General features: G+C 40.3%; 1 protein-coding gene across 1 annotated transcript in view; it reads left to right on the forward strand.

Annotated features, from left to right (window-relative positions):
• The first annotated feature begins 1,968 nt into the window (after positions 1-1,968).
• Positions 1,969-16,051, forward strand: part of OVA5 (Lysyl-tRNA synthetase, class II) — a 433,444-nt gene continuing 419,361 nt past the window's right edge. The window contains exons 1-2 of the mRNA XM_089458538.1: positions 1,969-2,354; positions 2,657-2,875. Coding sequence (XP_089314664.1) covers positions 2,070-2,354; positions 2,657-2,875 — 504 coding nt within the window. The 5' untranslated portion in view covers positions 1,969-2,069. The remainder of the gene's footprint in view (positions 2,355-2,656; positions 2,876-16,051) is intronic.

The following is a 16,051-nucleotide window of genomic DNA, read 5'->3' on the forward strand; positions in this document are numbered from 1 at the left end:
TTAAAAGTGGAGACATTAATAATCCTTCCAATTATAGAACCATTATGATCAATCCTTTGTTTGCAAATATTTTCGGCAGCATGGTAGAAAATAGAATCAGTAAGTGGGCAGAAGTAAAAGAAAAGAGGGCAAGAGGACAAGCGGGTTTTAGGCCGAAGCATTCTACAATGGATCATGGTATCATGTTGAGACACATTGTTGAAAAGGTTTGGGAGGACAAAGAAGAAGCATTTTGTTGCTTTTTTGACTTCAAAAAGGCATTTGACATAGCACACAGAGATAAGTTGTGGTGTAGAATGGAAGAACTTGAAATTCCTTTGCATTATAGAGCCAATGTCCATAGACTTTATGAAGAAGTGAAAGTCAAAATTAGAACCTCAGCAGGTATTTCAGAAAGCTTTAGAAGTGACATTGGAGTCAAGCAAGGTTTCCCTCTATCTCCTACTCTTTTTGGCTTATATATTGATAAACTAGAAGAGTGGATAAATTTGCAAGGTGGAGATTGTATTCGGTTGGGGGAGTTTGTGATAAAGCTTATTTTATATGCAGATGATCTTGTATTGATTTCTAAATCGACCCATGGATTGCAAATGCACCTATATGCCCTTGAACACTTTTGTAGAGAAGTGGGGATGCAAGTCAATACTAGCAAGACCAAAATAATGATTTTCTCTAATAAAAGGAAGTAGAGGCAACATATGTTCTTCTTTGAAGGCAACATTCTTGAAGAAGTAAATGAGTACAAGTACCTCGAGATTGATTTCAACAAAAAACTTAATTGGGAGGACTGTAGAAAGAAGAGAATTTTAGGAGGGTGGAAAGCATTATATGCTCTTCAAAACAAATGTAGAGAGGCAGAGTTATGGGATTGGAAAACGACTAAAACGCTTTTTGGACTCCTAGTTTGTCCAGTGATGCTATATGGGTGTGAATTGTGGGCTAGTAGCACCCTTGTCTCAAAATGGAAACAAATTGAGAAAATCCAAAAACGCTTGATCATGAGCAAGTTCAAAATAAAAAATTCGGTATCTTATGAGATAATGTTGAGTGAAACAGGAGCAACTCCCATCGAAGCAATTGCTATGGTGCGGCTCATAAGATATCTAAAAAGAATTGAGCAAATGGGAGTAGGTAGATGGCCTAATGTTATCTTCAATGAAGGCATGAGTGAAAGAAAGAAAACATGGATGAAACAAAACTACATATGGATGCAAAAATGGAATATCTACCTCAATGCCTGTCCCACAAATAGCAAGGAGCTAAAGGATTTTGTTATGGAGAAGTTTTGTAAACGGGTATGGGGAAAAGAGTTGGGTAGAAAGAAGAAGTACTACATTGGGGAATTCAACCTTACGTGTGAACTACAACAAAAAAGAGTTCATTGGAGCTAGCATTCCGTGGAGGGCAAAGGTTCTTATTGCTCAATTAAGAACCAACTCGCATCAAATTCGGTGTGAACAAGACGGTGGAAAAGGCCTAAAGAAGCTTAGGAAGAACAAGTGTGTACATTTTGCACGTCTGGGGTAGTGGAATCAGAAAAACATTTCTTTTGGAATGTGATGCATTCAAAGACATCAGAGAAAGTTATGAGAATATACTAGCATCAGTTTCTTGGCATTGTCTTTTCAGTGAGGGGATTGTTGGAAAGTTGGGTGAACTCATCATCAATTTGGACAAAAAAATGATTGAATTGAAAAAAATGAAAAGAAAGAACTAATAGTCTTATAAACTATTTTTAGTCTCATAGACGTTAAAATATCATTTCATTTCATTTTTTCTTCTTCTGATTAAGTGATGAAAAATAATTATAATTAAACTAATCTGCGGGAACTATGGCCTTGTTATGATCATTATTTTTTTGCCACTTACCAAAGACGCTACGCATAGTTGGTTTAGTCATCTTAACGCTACATTGTTACATTGCTATTCAATTGACACATTTTTTTGAACTTAACCTTTAATCAGAGTTTAACCCGGGTGTAATTGATGGCCTACACAAATCAAAGCGACAAGATATGGAGGACCATTAGTAAGTAGCCTGCACAGTTTATCTGGTCGCAGGGCGGACAATGGAAGCCATGAAGGCATGCAGTGCGAGGATTTCTTCATGCCTCTCCACTTATTATTCACTTAGGCATTTCAATAGAAGAAGCATAAACTCACTGCCTGTAAGAGATGGCATTTGGCTCAGATGCTGCTCGTCTGATACTAAACTCGAAGTCCAGGTGGTGAAGGAGAGCAGAGGACCGAGGCAAAAGCAAACAGCCAACAGGGGAGGAAGAGGAACAGAGGAAGGGGAAAATGCATTATCTACCTCCGACAGGGATGCTGTTCGCGTTATTCGCCTAAACAAGGTATTCATTATTCAAACATATAACATTCTTAATATCTTATTTTTCTGTAATGGTAACGTTAATGGTAGGGCCGAGGGGATTCACCGCAGCTGGTCACTTGTTCCCATAAATATATTTGGGCTCGAACAGTCACATAATCCTCCACGATATGCCACTTTGGTTTTTAGAAGACATCACACAGACAAACATCACTAGTATGTGGACCCACGAAGTCTGAATCTGAATTGGACTCCTCACACATAACCGTTTTAATATCATGTTTCTGTAATAAAAGTGTTTAAAATCATTGTTGGTCTAAACAGGTTCAAGAATTACGGGCTCGCGGCCTTGAGCCTTATGCCTATAGTTGGGGAAGAACGCATTCTTCGAGCCAATTGCAGAGGTTGTATGCAAATTTGGAAAATGGAGAGGTAGCCGACGGCGAAAAGGACCAAGTTTCAGTTGCTGGCAGGATTATAGCACGAAGGTCCTTTGGCAAGCTCGCCTTTCTGACTTTGAGAGATGATTCCGGTGTCATTCAGGTATGTTTGTCTATGCCTACTTTTCTTGATGGAATTTCTGTTGTCTGTTTATAATATATACAATTACTGTATCTACTCGATAATAAATCAACACAGTCCATGGGGACACCTGTAAGAACATCACAATAATGTGCCAAAACCCATATGGGTAGGGCCTCCCATCTCCTTAGGACACACTTTGGCATCCTAGTGGCTTTTATTGTTCATCTCCTCTCTTCGAGCTGACTTTGTCGGATCCTTTTGTGGGGATGACGAGAATGCCCCGTGTCACTGGCATTGCTATAAGTGAAATTGAAAATGGATATGATTATTGAAAATTCTTAAGTGCGAACGTGTTGCCTGACAAGCATGAAGTTACGTTTGAGCAGGAAGCTTTAGCACCCCAAAATCAAAATCAAATTTGAAATCTGCAAACATGTTCCATCACCAACATGGTCTCATCTTATTTTTAGGCCCTTAACGATAACCCTCATTTATTATCATTAATTATATTTCTGTCAGCTTATGACTAGTATTTCTTTCTAGCCGTTATTGCCTCCTATATTTACATTAGGGAGACTCATTTGAAGGATCATCTTATCTTGTACATTTGATATATTATAAAAGGAGGTTGCTGCTTTGAAGAGGCTCCTTATTCTTTCACTACTTCACTTGATTTAAGCCTGACATAATTGAATTGGGTATCTTTTATGCTTATTTGGCTATTTGGGCCCTAACATGTGCTATTAGAGTGGACAATCCTTGGTTTGGCTTCTTCAAACAAGTTATGTTACCATTTCACTCTTAACTTTTTTTTTGGATCATTGGCATTGTATGGAAATATCAGGGTTGACAGAAAAAAGAGCAAAGTACACTGGGTAAAAATTTCAGAAGCCGTTTCATTATATTTTAGGACTTACATGTTGTACAAGTTAGGGTTTTTGTCTAGTCCTCAAATTAGGCTTAAAGAAGTGGTTCTAATGAAAAAGTAATACCTGAAGATTCTGAAGTCCAAATCAAATGCCACTGGTTGCATTGGAAAGAAGACAGAGTAAGGTGTTTCAGGTTCAAATTTCAGACCTGTTAGAGAAATATTGGTGAGGAGGCAAGCCATACAAGTTCGCTTTCCTAAAATAGGGCAAAACCAGTGGATTCTAGTAATTCCACCGTAATTTTCTCTTCAAAGGTCTAAATTGCATTGGATCAGTGGCAGCCTAAAGAGGACATATCAGAGAACATCTCATAAAAGTTTTATCAACGAAAATATTAGAATTGGAGAATTTGTAGCAGTTTTAAGTTCTGCTATCAGATCAATCCTTAAATTAGGGCTTTAGAAGGGTTTTGAGGAGACCATAGTTTTTTCTCTACTTTGCAGCAATTAGATGTTTTAGACTAGAGATGTACTGATGTCTACAAACACAGAGATTTGTTATTTAGCATGTAAAACCCTGGTTGGGAAGCTTACACGGAGAATATAGGTTGGGTCATCATTGGATGCCCTTGTATACCTCTGTTAGTAGTCGGTACCTGGAGAGTAGTACTGCATTAGACAAAATCTGTATATGATTTTATCTTCCATGTGCTTCAGGGCAATGTTATCAGAACCAGACTGGTCATCGAACCAGTAGATCCCCTAGACAGGGAACTGGTCAGAACCGGACCGAAACTGGTAAAAAAACTGGACCGAAACTGGTAAAAAAACCGGACCAAAAAACTGGTCAACCAAAAACACATAAAATATTCAAATTTTAAAGAAAAACATATATATTCATGTGCATCCATATGAATCCAAACCATTTATACACAAATAAGCAAAAATTCTCATTTATATAGCATGTAAGGGTGCACATAACCAAAATAACATCGAGTGCAATCCATCTCTAAACTGAAAATACATCAACAAACAAGCTCCACATGGCCTCTAGCATCCAAAAAAATCATGCTACAACAAATACCTACATATCATCAAAATCATTGTCTGTATTGGGATTTTCGTCATCAATACCCCCCCATAAGCAATAAAATAAGATAGAAAAAAGCATAGCATGTCAAGTCAAGATTTTGTTTGAGTGATGGGTACGTTTTTTAGTAGCTCATGATAGAGGTGTTCGAAAACCAATGCCACTAACATCAAGGTACATAGAGGGCTTGGTGCTCTTGATTAAATACTAGTTCCATACCCTCATACATGACGAAATCTAATGGAGCGTTGCAATCCTCCTAATCCCAAAATCCTGGAAAATTGTTAAGTCTGCTGGATTTTGAGTGAGATCTAAAATTCTACTTTGTCAATATGAAATCCAATGAGATCAGAACCACTCTCAAACATCATGAGTCATTTCATGTTAATGTTAAAAATTTAAGTAAAAGGAGAATGCCACTTTTACTTTAAGAATTTAACATTACCATGAATTGCATAACATTAGCAAGGAAATATGGTCAAATACTAGGCTTTCCCCTATCATAAATCATTGTTTTTTTGAAAAAATATTGTGTTCAAAGGGTCCTTGGCAACAATGTACAAAACCAATCGGTTTAGTGAAAAAAGGCCGGTTTGGTACTGAATTGGTCAAAAGCGGTTCAGGTCATTGGTTCGAATCGTTTTTGGCCTCAAACTGGTCGGACCCGCTGGTTTAGACCGGTTCGATCCACTCTTGATAAAACTGTTTATAACTTTATAATTTGACCGGGGCCCCACCATCACTTTCAATAGCTGAGATTAGATCTTGATGAAGGGCTGAGATTAAATCATAAGTTGACTTTATGATTTAAAATTTTTCCCAAGTCCAACTTTAGGAAATAGTTAAATAAATTAATAATTCTGCTAAGTGACTGCCTTGTGGGTCCCTCTGCTAGCCTTGGCACTTAGGCAAGCAAACCCCTTCCTTCTCTACTCCAATCAACATTCTTATAGAAAGCTCGAGCCAACAACTCCTTGTAGCCACCAGATAGCTCAATGTGCCATTATCTCTGCTAGTTGAGCCAGCCATGTCATCCCTCGCCCATATGCTATGATTGTATGTTTGAAGGTGGGCCTCCCGACCCCGAAGGTATGGCTTTTCATTGGTGTAGTTGAGTAATTTTCCTTACTTTTCATGGACACTTTTGGGCATGGATTGGTGGTGGGAATTTGACGGAAAGAGTGGGCTAGGTCTGTATTCTTGTCTCCTTCGCTCGATCTGGTGGTTACCCTTGTATCCTAGTCCCGTGGGATCTCCTTTACTAGCCATTAGCTTTTGGGTTGACACTACATGGGAAATCCTGATTTTGGTTCCATGGTCTTGCTTCCCGACACCATATACATCACTCCCTTCTGCTCATTTTAGCCCCATTCATCTCTTTTCCCATTCGGGTCCACATGTGTCCACTAGGTCCACATAGGGTTAGCCTCCCCCTCCCTTGTCCACACCTTGGGTTGGGCCTGGAACGATGCCTTGGAGGTTGAAGTAGCTAAAAAGAAAGGAAAAAACATAATTTGACCACTATCAATAGGAAATGTACCACAAAATGCAAAAGATGGTCGGGACATACAAATTTAGCACGTGGGCAAAAACCAAACATGAGCTTTGTCCCTTAGTTACGACCATCACCTTGGTTCCTATGGGCCCTAGATGAGCCCCCTCCACATTAAGGAACCCATGATTGTCCCAACCCCTGGTGGGCAATGAAATGCCCCACCTTAAAAGGGGGTACCGACTGCTATATGCTACACATCATGCTCTCATCCTCTGGATCCTCAAGCAGTTACGAAGAAAAATCAATCAAAGACAAAAGGCATATGAAGAAGGGTGGAAAAACAAATTCCGGGTTAACTCATGAACCACAATTTGCCCCCTCCTACACTCATATGCCTAGGGGTGGGCTTCCCTTATTATAGCTACCCTTGTACCATGACATGTGGCTTGGAGCATTCCCTTGACCCCCACTCCGTTCCATCACTATATCATTTGCCACCCACCACTTGATGGATGTACCATAGACATGTCATAATAGGGTCCTTGATTAACCCCCCTTATTGAGCTTGGAGACACTTGTACATGCCAAAGCCCACTATGGAAGGGCATGCCACCATGAAGTGCCCCATTGATTCCATGACTTGTAAGCTCTTTTACTTGATTATTCTAATGATTTGTTATATTGGAGGGAAAGGGGACGCATTGGATCTTATGCAAGATTGCAAGCGGGTCTCCATTTGGGGCTTGGTCTCCTTATATGGGGTCCTAGCCCTCCGAGGGCCACATTGGCACTTGTAGGGTGAGTGTCGAGAGTCATGGGCCTCCACCATAACAAAGATTACTTCATGGATCCCTAACACCGCTCATTGATTGCTCGTGTTCCACCTTAACAAAGATTACTTCATGGATCCCTAACACCGCTCATTTATTGCTCGTGTTCCACCTTTTGGATGAGGATGATGCACTTGGTTCACCATGCCCAATCGGCTCCACACTTGCACCATACACTTGGTAGATGTTCCAGGGTCCAGATGAGGATGTGTCTCATTGCAGGAGACAAAGGGAGGGATTATGTCATCATCCTAGCCCTTACAGATGGTTTACAGGCATTTTCAATCCACTTGGAGACCCATGAGGATGTCCTTGTGCCCCCACACCTGCTTGGGAACCCCACAGTGACTTGCTTAGAAAACAAGGGGCCAACCCTTGTCCACTATGTTTGGAGTCCATTTTCTCACCATGACACACTTTGGACTTCATTAGGCCTCCTCAAAGGCCCAACGACTCATTTTATTGATCATTCTGCCCTCTTGAGAGGCTTATTTTTATGTTATTGAGCTATCTTGGTGGGCTTGTCACCAAGGGATGTTATTATTGCACATTATTTTATTATTTGGGGCTTAATTAGGCCAATTAGGCAAATCGAACTCATTAGAGATGGTATAAATAGATGAGAGGTGATTCATTTCTCTCATCATCACTTGGATTTGGGTTTAGTAGCTACTTGGAGAATTTCGCATTCCCTTTTGGAGGACGAGTTTGGTTTCATGGATGAATTTTGATGTTTGGATTCTATCTTCTTGGTCTTGGAGCTTCATTATTGGCATAATTTGATGATTGGATATACTCATTTGTACATGTAAGTGATCTTTTTCATGTTTATTCTTGTTATTTACTTTGTCACATGAATGTTGCTGGGATTTTTGCTATCTAGGTCTGAAATTTACTGCTATTCTATGCGAAATTGTGGAAATTTTGATCTTTTGAAGCGTTGCATCATTGCATGTGTCATGTATGAATGGGTGAATGTTCCTAGAGATTATTTTTGTTGAATACATCTTGATAAGTCATCAAACATTGCACATCGAAGTATAAAGTCCTTGGGTAGCTGCTCTCATGCCCTAATTGCCATGCGAAGTTGCCTAAAGGCCTCCTTGATTGGGTATAGTTTCTCCAAATCACAAGTTCACCTTGACTCCATCTCTCCCAAAGGCAAGGCACTAATCCATCCACTGGTGGTCACCTAAACGCTTATTTTTCTTGCCTCCCCTTTCTCTTTCTAGGCCTAGCCTTAATAGGTCACCTAGGGCATCACATAAATTCCATTGTAGCCATCAAAACACCTCGATTTTTGGTCCATAACTATGCTAGGGTTTCCTCTAGAGGCCCTCCAAATTTGAAGCAATTCCGACGGTGGGATCCTGAGATATAACAAGCCCTAGCTCTAGGATCATTTCTTGCCCTAGGTTTCCCTTGGCTAGTGTCCTCATTTGGATCATTGTATTCAATCCTCAAAATAAAATTTGTCCTTTGATCCTCTTCTCTTCCATAATTAGGTCAAGCCCCTCCTTGGTTGATCAACTCCACACTCTTGACCTAATTTTGGGTCCACTTGGTCCTTTGTGGTCCCACAACTTTACAACTCTAATTTCACAAAGATCACATAAAGGCCAATTCTCCATAAGGATTTTTGGGTCTAGGAAACCTCTTGACAAGATATATTCCCAAACCCTAGCCTCAAGAATCCTCTTAGCCCTTCCTAGAGAGCATATCACCTTGCTTCTCAAGCAAGGAAGCCATATAATTGAGTTTCTCTTGTGACTCCTTATCCTTGTATTGATCCATTCATCTGATGATTCCTCTTATATCGGGCCTCCTCCCATTGGTGAAAGTCCGTAAAGAGTAGGGAGCCTTAGCTGAGGTGATAGTGGGCTATCGCTCCATTGTTGCCCCTCGACCTAGTAGTTGCTCCATAGTGTCCCCTCCTAGGACCCCTGCTAGTTTGAGCGGTAACAGATCCTACTTGCTTAGAGAGGATATGCCAAGGAGGGATTGTTTTAGCCATAACAACATCTTCAGTTGGGAAACAGTGACCATCAAACTATAGTAATATATAAATATATACTTGGCTTCATAGTTCATCAACCAAGACCTTTAGGTAGTGGATATGACCTCCTAATAGGTGCCTTTGGACAAAGGGAGGTACATGACATTGAAGGCCTGATAGAGCACTATTATATTTTGTAGATTGACATAAAATTAGAGGAGATATATCTTATCATCTATCTCAATTCTCAACCATGTACATAGCTACCTTAGTAGAGGCCCCTATTGAGTCATTGCTTAGGATTGAGCAAGGGACTTGTTATTGATCTGATTAGCAGGGTTGCAAAGGTTTGTGCAACCTGCTAGGATGGGCACACAGAGGGTAAGGGCCCACTGTTACCTCGGCCCGACGCCCCCCCCTTCCTTTAGGCCCAACTTCCTCCTTCAAGGCCAAGGGAAGATTCACACTTGATACCCCAACCAACCTTAGATGAAACTAGTTCCTCAAACGGGGTCAAGAAGAGGTGGCAGAATTAGTTATGAATGTTGTTCTGCTGATTTCTGAGTATAAATATGCAACAAAAAACTACAAACAACTAGTCACCACACCAATTGATGTTAAATATGGCATGTACGTACTAAAAAATGATGTAGAGAAAATGTCCTAACCAACTATGGAGTTATTTTTAACTTTGGGTTGCTGATTAGGGGGCCTACAGAATAAATCAACTTGCTTCCCTTTTAAATAGAGTGCAAAATCTATTGTAAACAATAGGGACAACAACCTGTTTCACTCAAACAAACAACCTAATGAGTGCAAAAGCACTCCTAGCTCAATGAACTACGGGTGGAGAGGTTGGAAGATGAAACATCGGTATTATGAAACCACTTTCCAAACTTGGACATAACAATTTCTAGCAAGACAAAAATTGTATTTTTATAAACTGGGGATCGAGTCCCACTAAGTACTATCTCTAGAAATTTTCCAGATTTAAATTTACTTAAAAACCATATGGAAATAGATGTATTTTTGACTCTAATTTGATAAATCAACAATGTAAATTCAAACTAGAGTCCAAGTACGAGGTTTTAAATGACGTACCTACTTGTTAGGAGTTGAAAGCCTTGGTATTTGTTGCAGATTTCTTTAGTTACAGCCAGTAAAATGCCTAGATCTGCACTAAAATCAATAGATACATAAGGGTAAAGATATCCAACAACGGTACCAATTCAATGTATCTAACCTTGGCTTAGATTTTACTTTATTTCAATATCCCAAGATAAAAGCTTGCTATTTATGACATGATAGTTAAAAATCAACAAGTAAAATTTCTAATCTAAAACAGGAATAAAAAGTTTTGAGTTTTTTTAAAATAACATGGTTGTTGCAATTTGTACGTTGTACCAAAATAAATATACCTTGCTAGGTTGTGAAACACATGCCTCTTTAAGTTGATTTTGCACTTTGTCAAGGAAGTGCGCTTGGTTTACAAGAGAAATCACCCCCACTTGTGACTTAACAATTCTCCCACTTTTCAGATCTAACTAGGAATGGCTTCTAGGATGGCGTTCTAGCCTTCAGTTTGAGTGTGAGATGAGTACAAGCTCCCTTCCCAGTTGAAGCTCCCTGCTAGAATAGTTCAACCCTTTTTGGAACGCTGTCTGTGAAAATTCCTTGAAATGCAGCGACTGAAATTTATTCTTCTAACTAATTAATTATATAGTTTATTTTGTTACGACAAAATAATGAATAAATCACACTGCAATTTCTTCACAATAAAAATATTGCAGAAATAAAACTGGAACTGAGAAATATATATGCACACACAATAAAATTGACACCGTTATTTTTGGACAAAAGTCCCCAGAAAAATCCAATGTGAGAAAACCGGTGCTGCAGATGATGGATTTATTATTATTATGCAACGATGAAAATCTAAGTGCAATTTGGATGCCCAAACTTGGTAATCCTCAGTAAGATAATCTAACAAATATTATTGAGGGAATTTTTCCCCTCTCCACGAGCAATCCTGACACAACTTTCCTCAGAAAAACTCGCTGTCCAAACCCTTGCGCAGGCCTTCTGCGTAGTGCTTGCGCAAACCCTCACAAGTGTGGCCCGAAACTACCTCTGATCAAGCCGTTCTGCCTGTTGCTGTTGCTGGAAGTGATCCTCCGGCCCTTTGGAAAATTATCCTAGCCTTCGACACTTGAATTGACCTCTTCCTTAGCTAAATTGAATTGCTCTCTGAAGCTGCTTGCGCAGTCCCTGCGCAACCTCTAGTGGAATAACTTGGCCTCTTTGCTGCTGCCTCTCCGGAACTGGAAATCTCCTCCGGAATCACTCTTTCTACACCCTCTTTGTCTCTGTGTCCCTTTTGGCTTGAACTTCTCTTCCTTGCTGTTGCTGGATAGCTTGATCTGCCAAGGAACTCGACCTCACAAGTGTCGTTGGTGTGTCCTCCATCTACCCATCGAGTTGCTCTTCTAATCTCTCGTTGGTGAACAAAAGACCATGATTAGATCCCCATCAACGACTAAGATCATCATAAACTCGATCCGTGTGTGTTTCTAGAGAATTCTCACATTTCTCAACTAATTACTGTTAATTAATCACTTTTCCTAAGTTAGACTTAGGAAATATTTAATTATTGGTCAATTAACTTAATTGAGCCATCTCTAGGTGTTTTCTCTTGAAACCTTTTCTGGTTTTGGAGATCCTATGTTCTTTAGCCTCTTTGACCAAAGTCGAGGCTAGAATACCTGTCGATGCTACAAAAACTAACACCCCCTCTTAGTGTGGAAGGTGTTCTCTCTGTCTCATAACATCTCCCCATACACGCCGCTGATGTCTAGCAACTGTGACAACCTACAACTGCCCATTAAGCCACTGTGCATACTCTAATTCATCTGCCACTCTGATTTGAACCATTCTGCATTTGCGCTGCTGCTGACACTGCACTGTACAACCTGTATTGCTGCCAACTCTGCATTGCGTCGCAACTGATCTCATGTTGTTGCTCGCTGTTGCAACTACTGAGAACAAATCTTTGAATCAATTGTGTCTTTGAATTGGCTTTGCAACTGTGTCTTGAGTCTTTCACTGCAACTAGCCTCTATATTGTCTACTGAGTATCTGTTTGTGCTGCAACTGCTCTGCACCCCTCAACATCTGATTGCAACTAGCTCTGCAATTGTCCCTCAAGATCTGACTACACCATGTTGAACACTGAACCATCTGCTACTGAATACTGTGGGCCCTCGTAGCAAGGGTATTGATTCAAGAAGAAACACCTGTTCGATACAGTGTTCCTTGGACCTTGCCCAAATCTGCAACTTTGAAGCACAACGCTCCTCCTCCATCTGGAGGTATAATTGCTATCACATTGCGCTATTACTGCGCAACTCTGATCATACATTGCTGAAGCCTTTGTGCTGCTACTTTTGTGCTGCCACTACACTGTATTGCATCTGCACTGCTGCCATCACTACGATTGTGTACTGATCACCTCAAATCCTAAAGTACTAAGCTTCCATAGGGCTGCTCCCTTTGAAGCTAGACTCCCTTTGAGTCTCGATCTCCGTCTGAGTCTCAATCTCCCTCTTAAACAAAATTGGGAAATCCCTCCACCTTCCAGCAAAGCCTCTCTACTGCAATTCGCATTCCTGTGTGCATGCCTAACTGGATTACAAGATTATGCTTCGGGAAATTCAATCTTGTCTTCAGAAACCCTTTCCGATAAACACTCTGCCTCCTGCTGCATACTGAAACTACTCGTTATGCCTCTGGTTCTCCTCCTGATATTGGTATATGATCTATAGCCTTTGCAACACAGACTAGCCAATTATCTTTGGCTAGAACTGTGTCTCAACTGACCAATTCGCACTTCCTCCCTTGACTTCATCTGTTGGAATTTACTCGACCTCCTTTCCTCCTCTGGAAAACTGGAACCCTCTCTGGCTGGAACTGCACCTGCTACTGGGAAATTCTCACTGCTTGTCTCACTACAACTATTTCTGCAACTGTCTCTTGACTACTAATTGCAACTCGCTATGCGTTGTCATATGAATAACTGACTGCACTTGCTGACACTAAACCTGCTACTATGATACTGTGGGCCCTTGTAGCAAAGGTGATGGTCCTGCAACAAAAAGCTGGAACTGATCTAATTGATCTCCTTGTTGCATGTGTGTTGGACCCTGCCCAACTTGATATGCATAGGTATCAAGCTTCTCCTCCTCCTGGATCTAGTGCCTCATTATTTCCTTTTGAACTCAGTCCTTGTTTGGGACCCTTCTTCTCTTTGCAACTCGCACTTCTTCCGACACCTGTCTTCAGCAACTAGAAGTCGATCTGTTGCCTAGATATGCATTCTGGCTAACTCATACGACCTCCTATGGTAATCTGAAAAATTTGCGAAACTCAAATACTGGGAAATAAACTGGAAATCTCCTTCTCATTCCTGCTTTGCCGCCTGCTCTGCTACTCACACTCCCTCCTGGGCTAGCTGCAACTGCCACCTGCAACTGGAAATTACAGATTTCCTCCAGAAAACTGAATTTGGAAACCTTCTAAGAAAAACCCCTCTATGTGTGCTATTTCTCTTCCACCCGACGTTGATTTTGCTTTTGCAAAACAACTGCTAATCAACTGCACCTAGATCTGCTCAATGAAATCTCTGATCTGCCTACCGGAACTTCTTCCCGGCACCACCACTGCGTACTGGAACTACTACTGAGCTTGTTCGAACTCTTCCTGCCCCTACAACTGGAAATCGAACCCTTTGCCCAACAATTTGTATTGCCTGGCTGGAGCTCTGCGCAGCCTTGGAAATTTTGCTCAGAAACTCCCTCTGAAGCTGCAAAATTTCTCCTTTGCTTTTGAGCTCCTGATCTGTCTTCAAACTTGGCTCTAATACCATATGAAAATTCCTTGATATTCAAGAACTAGAATTTATTCTTCTAACTGAGTAATTATGCAATTTATTTTGTTACGACAAAATAATGCATAAATCACACTGCAATTTCTTCACAATAAAAATACTGCAGAAATAAACTGGAATTGAGAAATATAGATGCACAAACACAATAAAATTGACACCGTTATTTTTGGACAAAAGTCCCCAAAAAAACCCAATGTGGGAAAACCGGTGCAACAAATGAGGGATTTATTATTATTATGCAGTGGTGAAAATCTGAGTACAATCTGGATGCCCAAACTTGGCAATCCTTAACAAGATAATCTGACAAAAAATATTGAGGGAATTTTTCCCTTCTCCACGAGCAATCCCGACACAAGTTGCCTCAGAAAAACTTGCTATCAAAACCCTTGTGTAGGCCTTCAGCCAAGTGCTTGCACAAACCCTCACACGTGTGGCTCGAAAATGCCTCTGATAAAGCCGTCCTGCCTGTTGTTGCTACTGGAAGTGATCCTCCGACCCTGTGGAAAATTATCCTGGCCTCCGACAACTCAATCAACCTCCTTCTCAGCGAAATCGAATTGCCCTCTGAAGCTACTTGTGCAGCCTCTAGTGGCCTCTTTGTTGCTGCCTCTCTGGAACTGGAAATCTCCTCCAGAATCACGGTCTCTACTCCCTCTCTGTGTCTGCGTCCCTTCTGGCTCGAACTTCTCTTCACTGTTGCTGCTGGATAGTTCGATTTGCCAAGGAACTCAACATCACAAGTGTCTTTGGTGTGTCCTCCATCTACCCATTGAGTTGTTCTTATAATCTCTCGTTGGTGAACCAACGACCATGATTAGATCCCCATCAATGACTAAGATCATCTCAAACTCGATTCGTGCGAGTTTCTAGAGAATTTTCACTTTTCTCAATTAAAAACTATTAATTAATCACTTTTCCTAAGTTAGACTTAGGAAATATTTAATTATGGATCAATTAACTTAATTGAGCCATCTTTAGGTTTTTCTCCTGAAACCTTTTCTGGGTTTTGGAGATCCTGTGTTCTTTAGCCTCTCTGACCAAAGTCGAAATTAGAACACCGGTTCAATGCTACAAAAACTAACACTGTCTGCAAACAAAAAGATAAAGGGGGTTTTCACCATAGTTTGTCTCCTCCATGTGACTATGTAGCCCTTCGATGGCTCAATTCGTTAACTTTTGGGTGATCTTGCTATTGATTTTTCAGAGGTCTTCTACACTGATAATTACTTCTAATGATTTAATCTTTTTCATATTCTTATTCATCATTAAGCAATTACACATAAGGCATCAATAGTAAAACATTTATGACAATAGGATCATGAAGAGACAGGGAAACAAGAAACACAAAATTTTACCCTGGGAAAACCCACTTGGGGAAAATCCCAACAACCTTTTCCTTAGAGAAATTATTCAATTCAACAAGAGATACAATCTGATCTTCCAATAAAAAACAAAGTCAAATTGACGACAAACATACCCAGGTCAAACTTGGTCAACTAGAGACAAATTTGACCTATTGAAATTTCGGCCTGGTGCCTCAGAAATCGGTTTGCTGTTGCCTTAGAGATTAGGTCTGCCCAGATTCTCGACTTGCCCTTTAAACTTGATCTGCCCTTGTCTTTCTCCTCCTTCGCTTGAACATAAGTGATTTGAATTATTGCTTCTCAATTGATGAAGTCTAATGGGTATATATAGTGATTGGATGAACCCGAAGTGGTGTGTCCAAAGGGTTAGGCTGAATTGATCTTTTGGAGGGCCGACTTGACATTTGTGGAGACATAAACATTGAATTTCAAAAATTGAAATTCTCTTTCTTGAAGGTCTTGTATTTATCATTACACATATTTGAAGGGCTAAAATATTAAATATGAAGACTGACCATAGTTACAAAAATCCAACACTCCCTCTTAGCTAGGGAGGTATTCATAATGACTTTTCCAGATGTTCTCTTGTTGAAAATATTCTCTAAGAAA

The sequence above is a fragment of the Pinus tabuliformis genome, chromosome 7 (genome assembly GCF_031772625.1).
Source record: "Pinus tabuliformis cultivar Carrire ecotype Pingquan chromosome 7, CPIR1, whole genome shotgun sequence".
Taxonomy (NCBI): Eukaryota; Viridiplantae; Streptophyta; class Pinopsida; order Pinales; family Pinaceae; genus Pinus; species Pinus tabuliformis.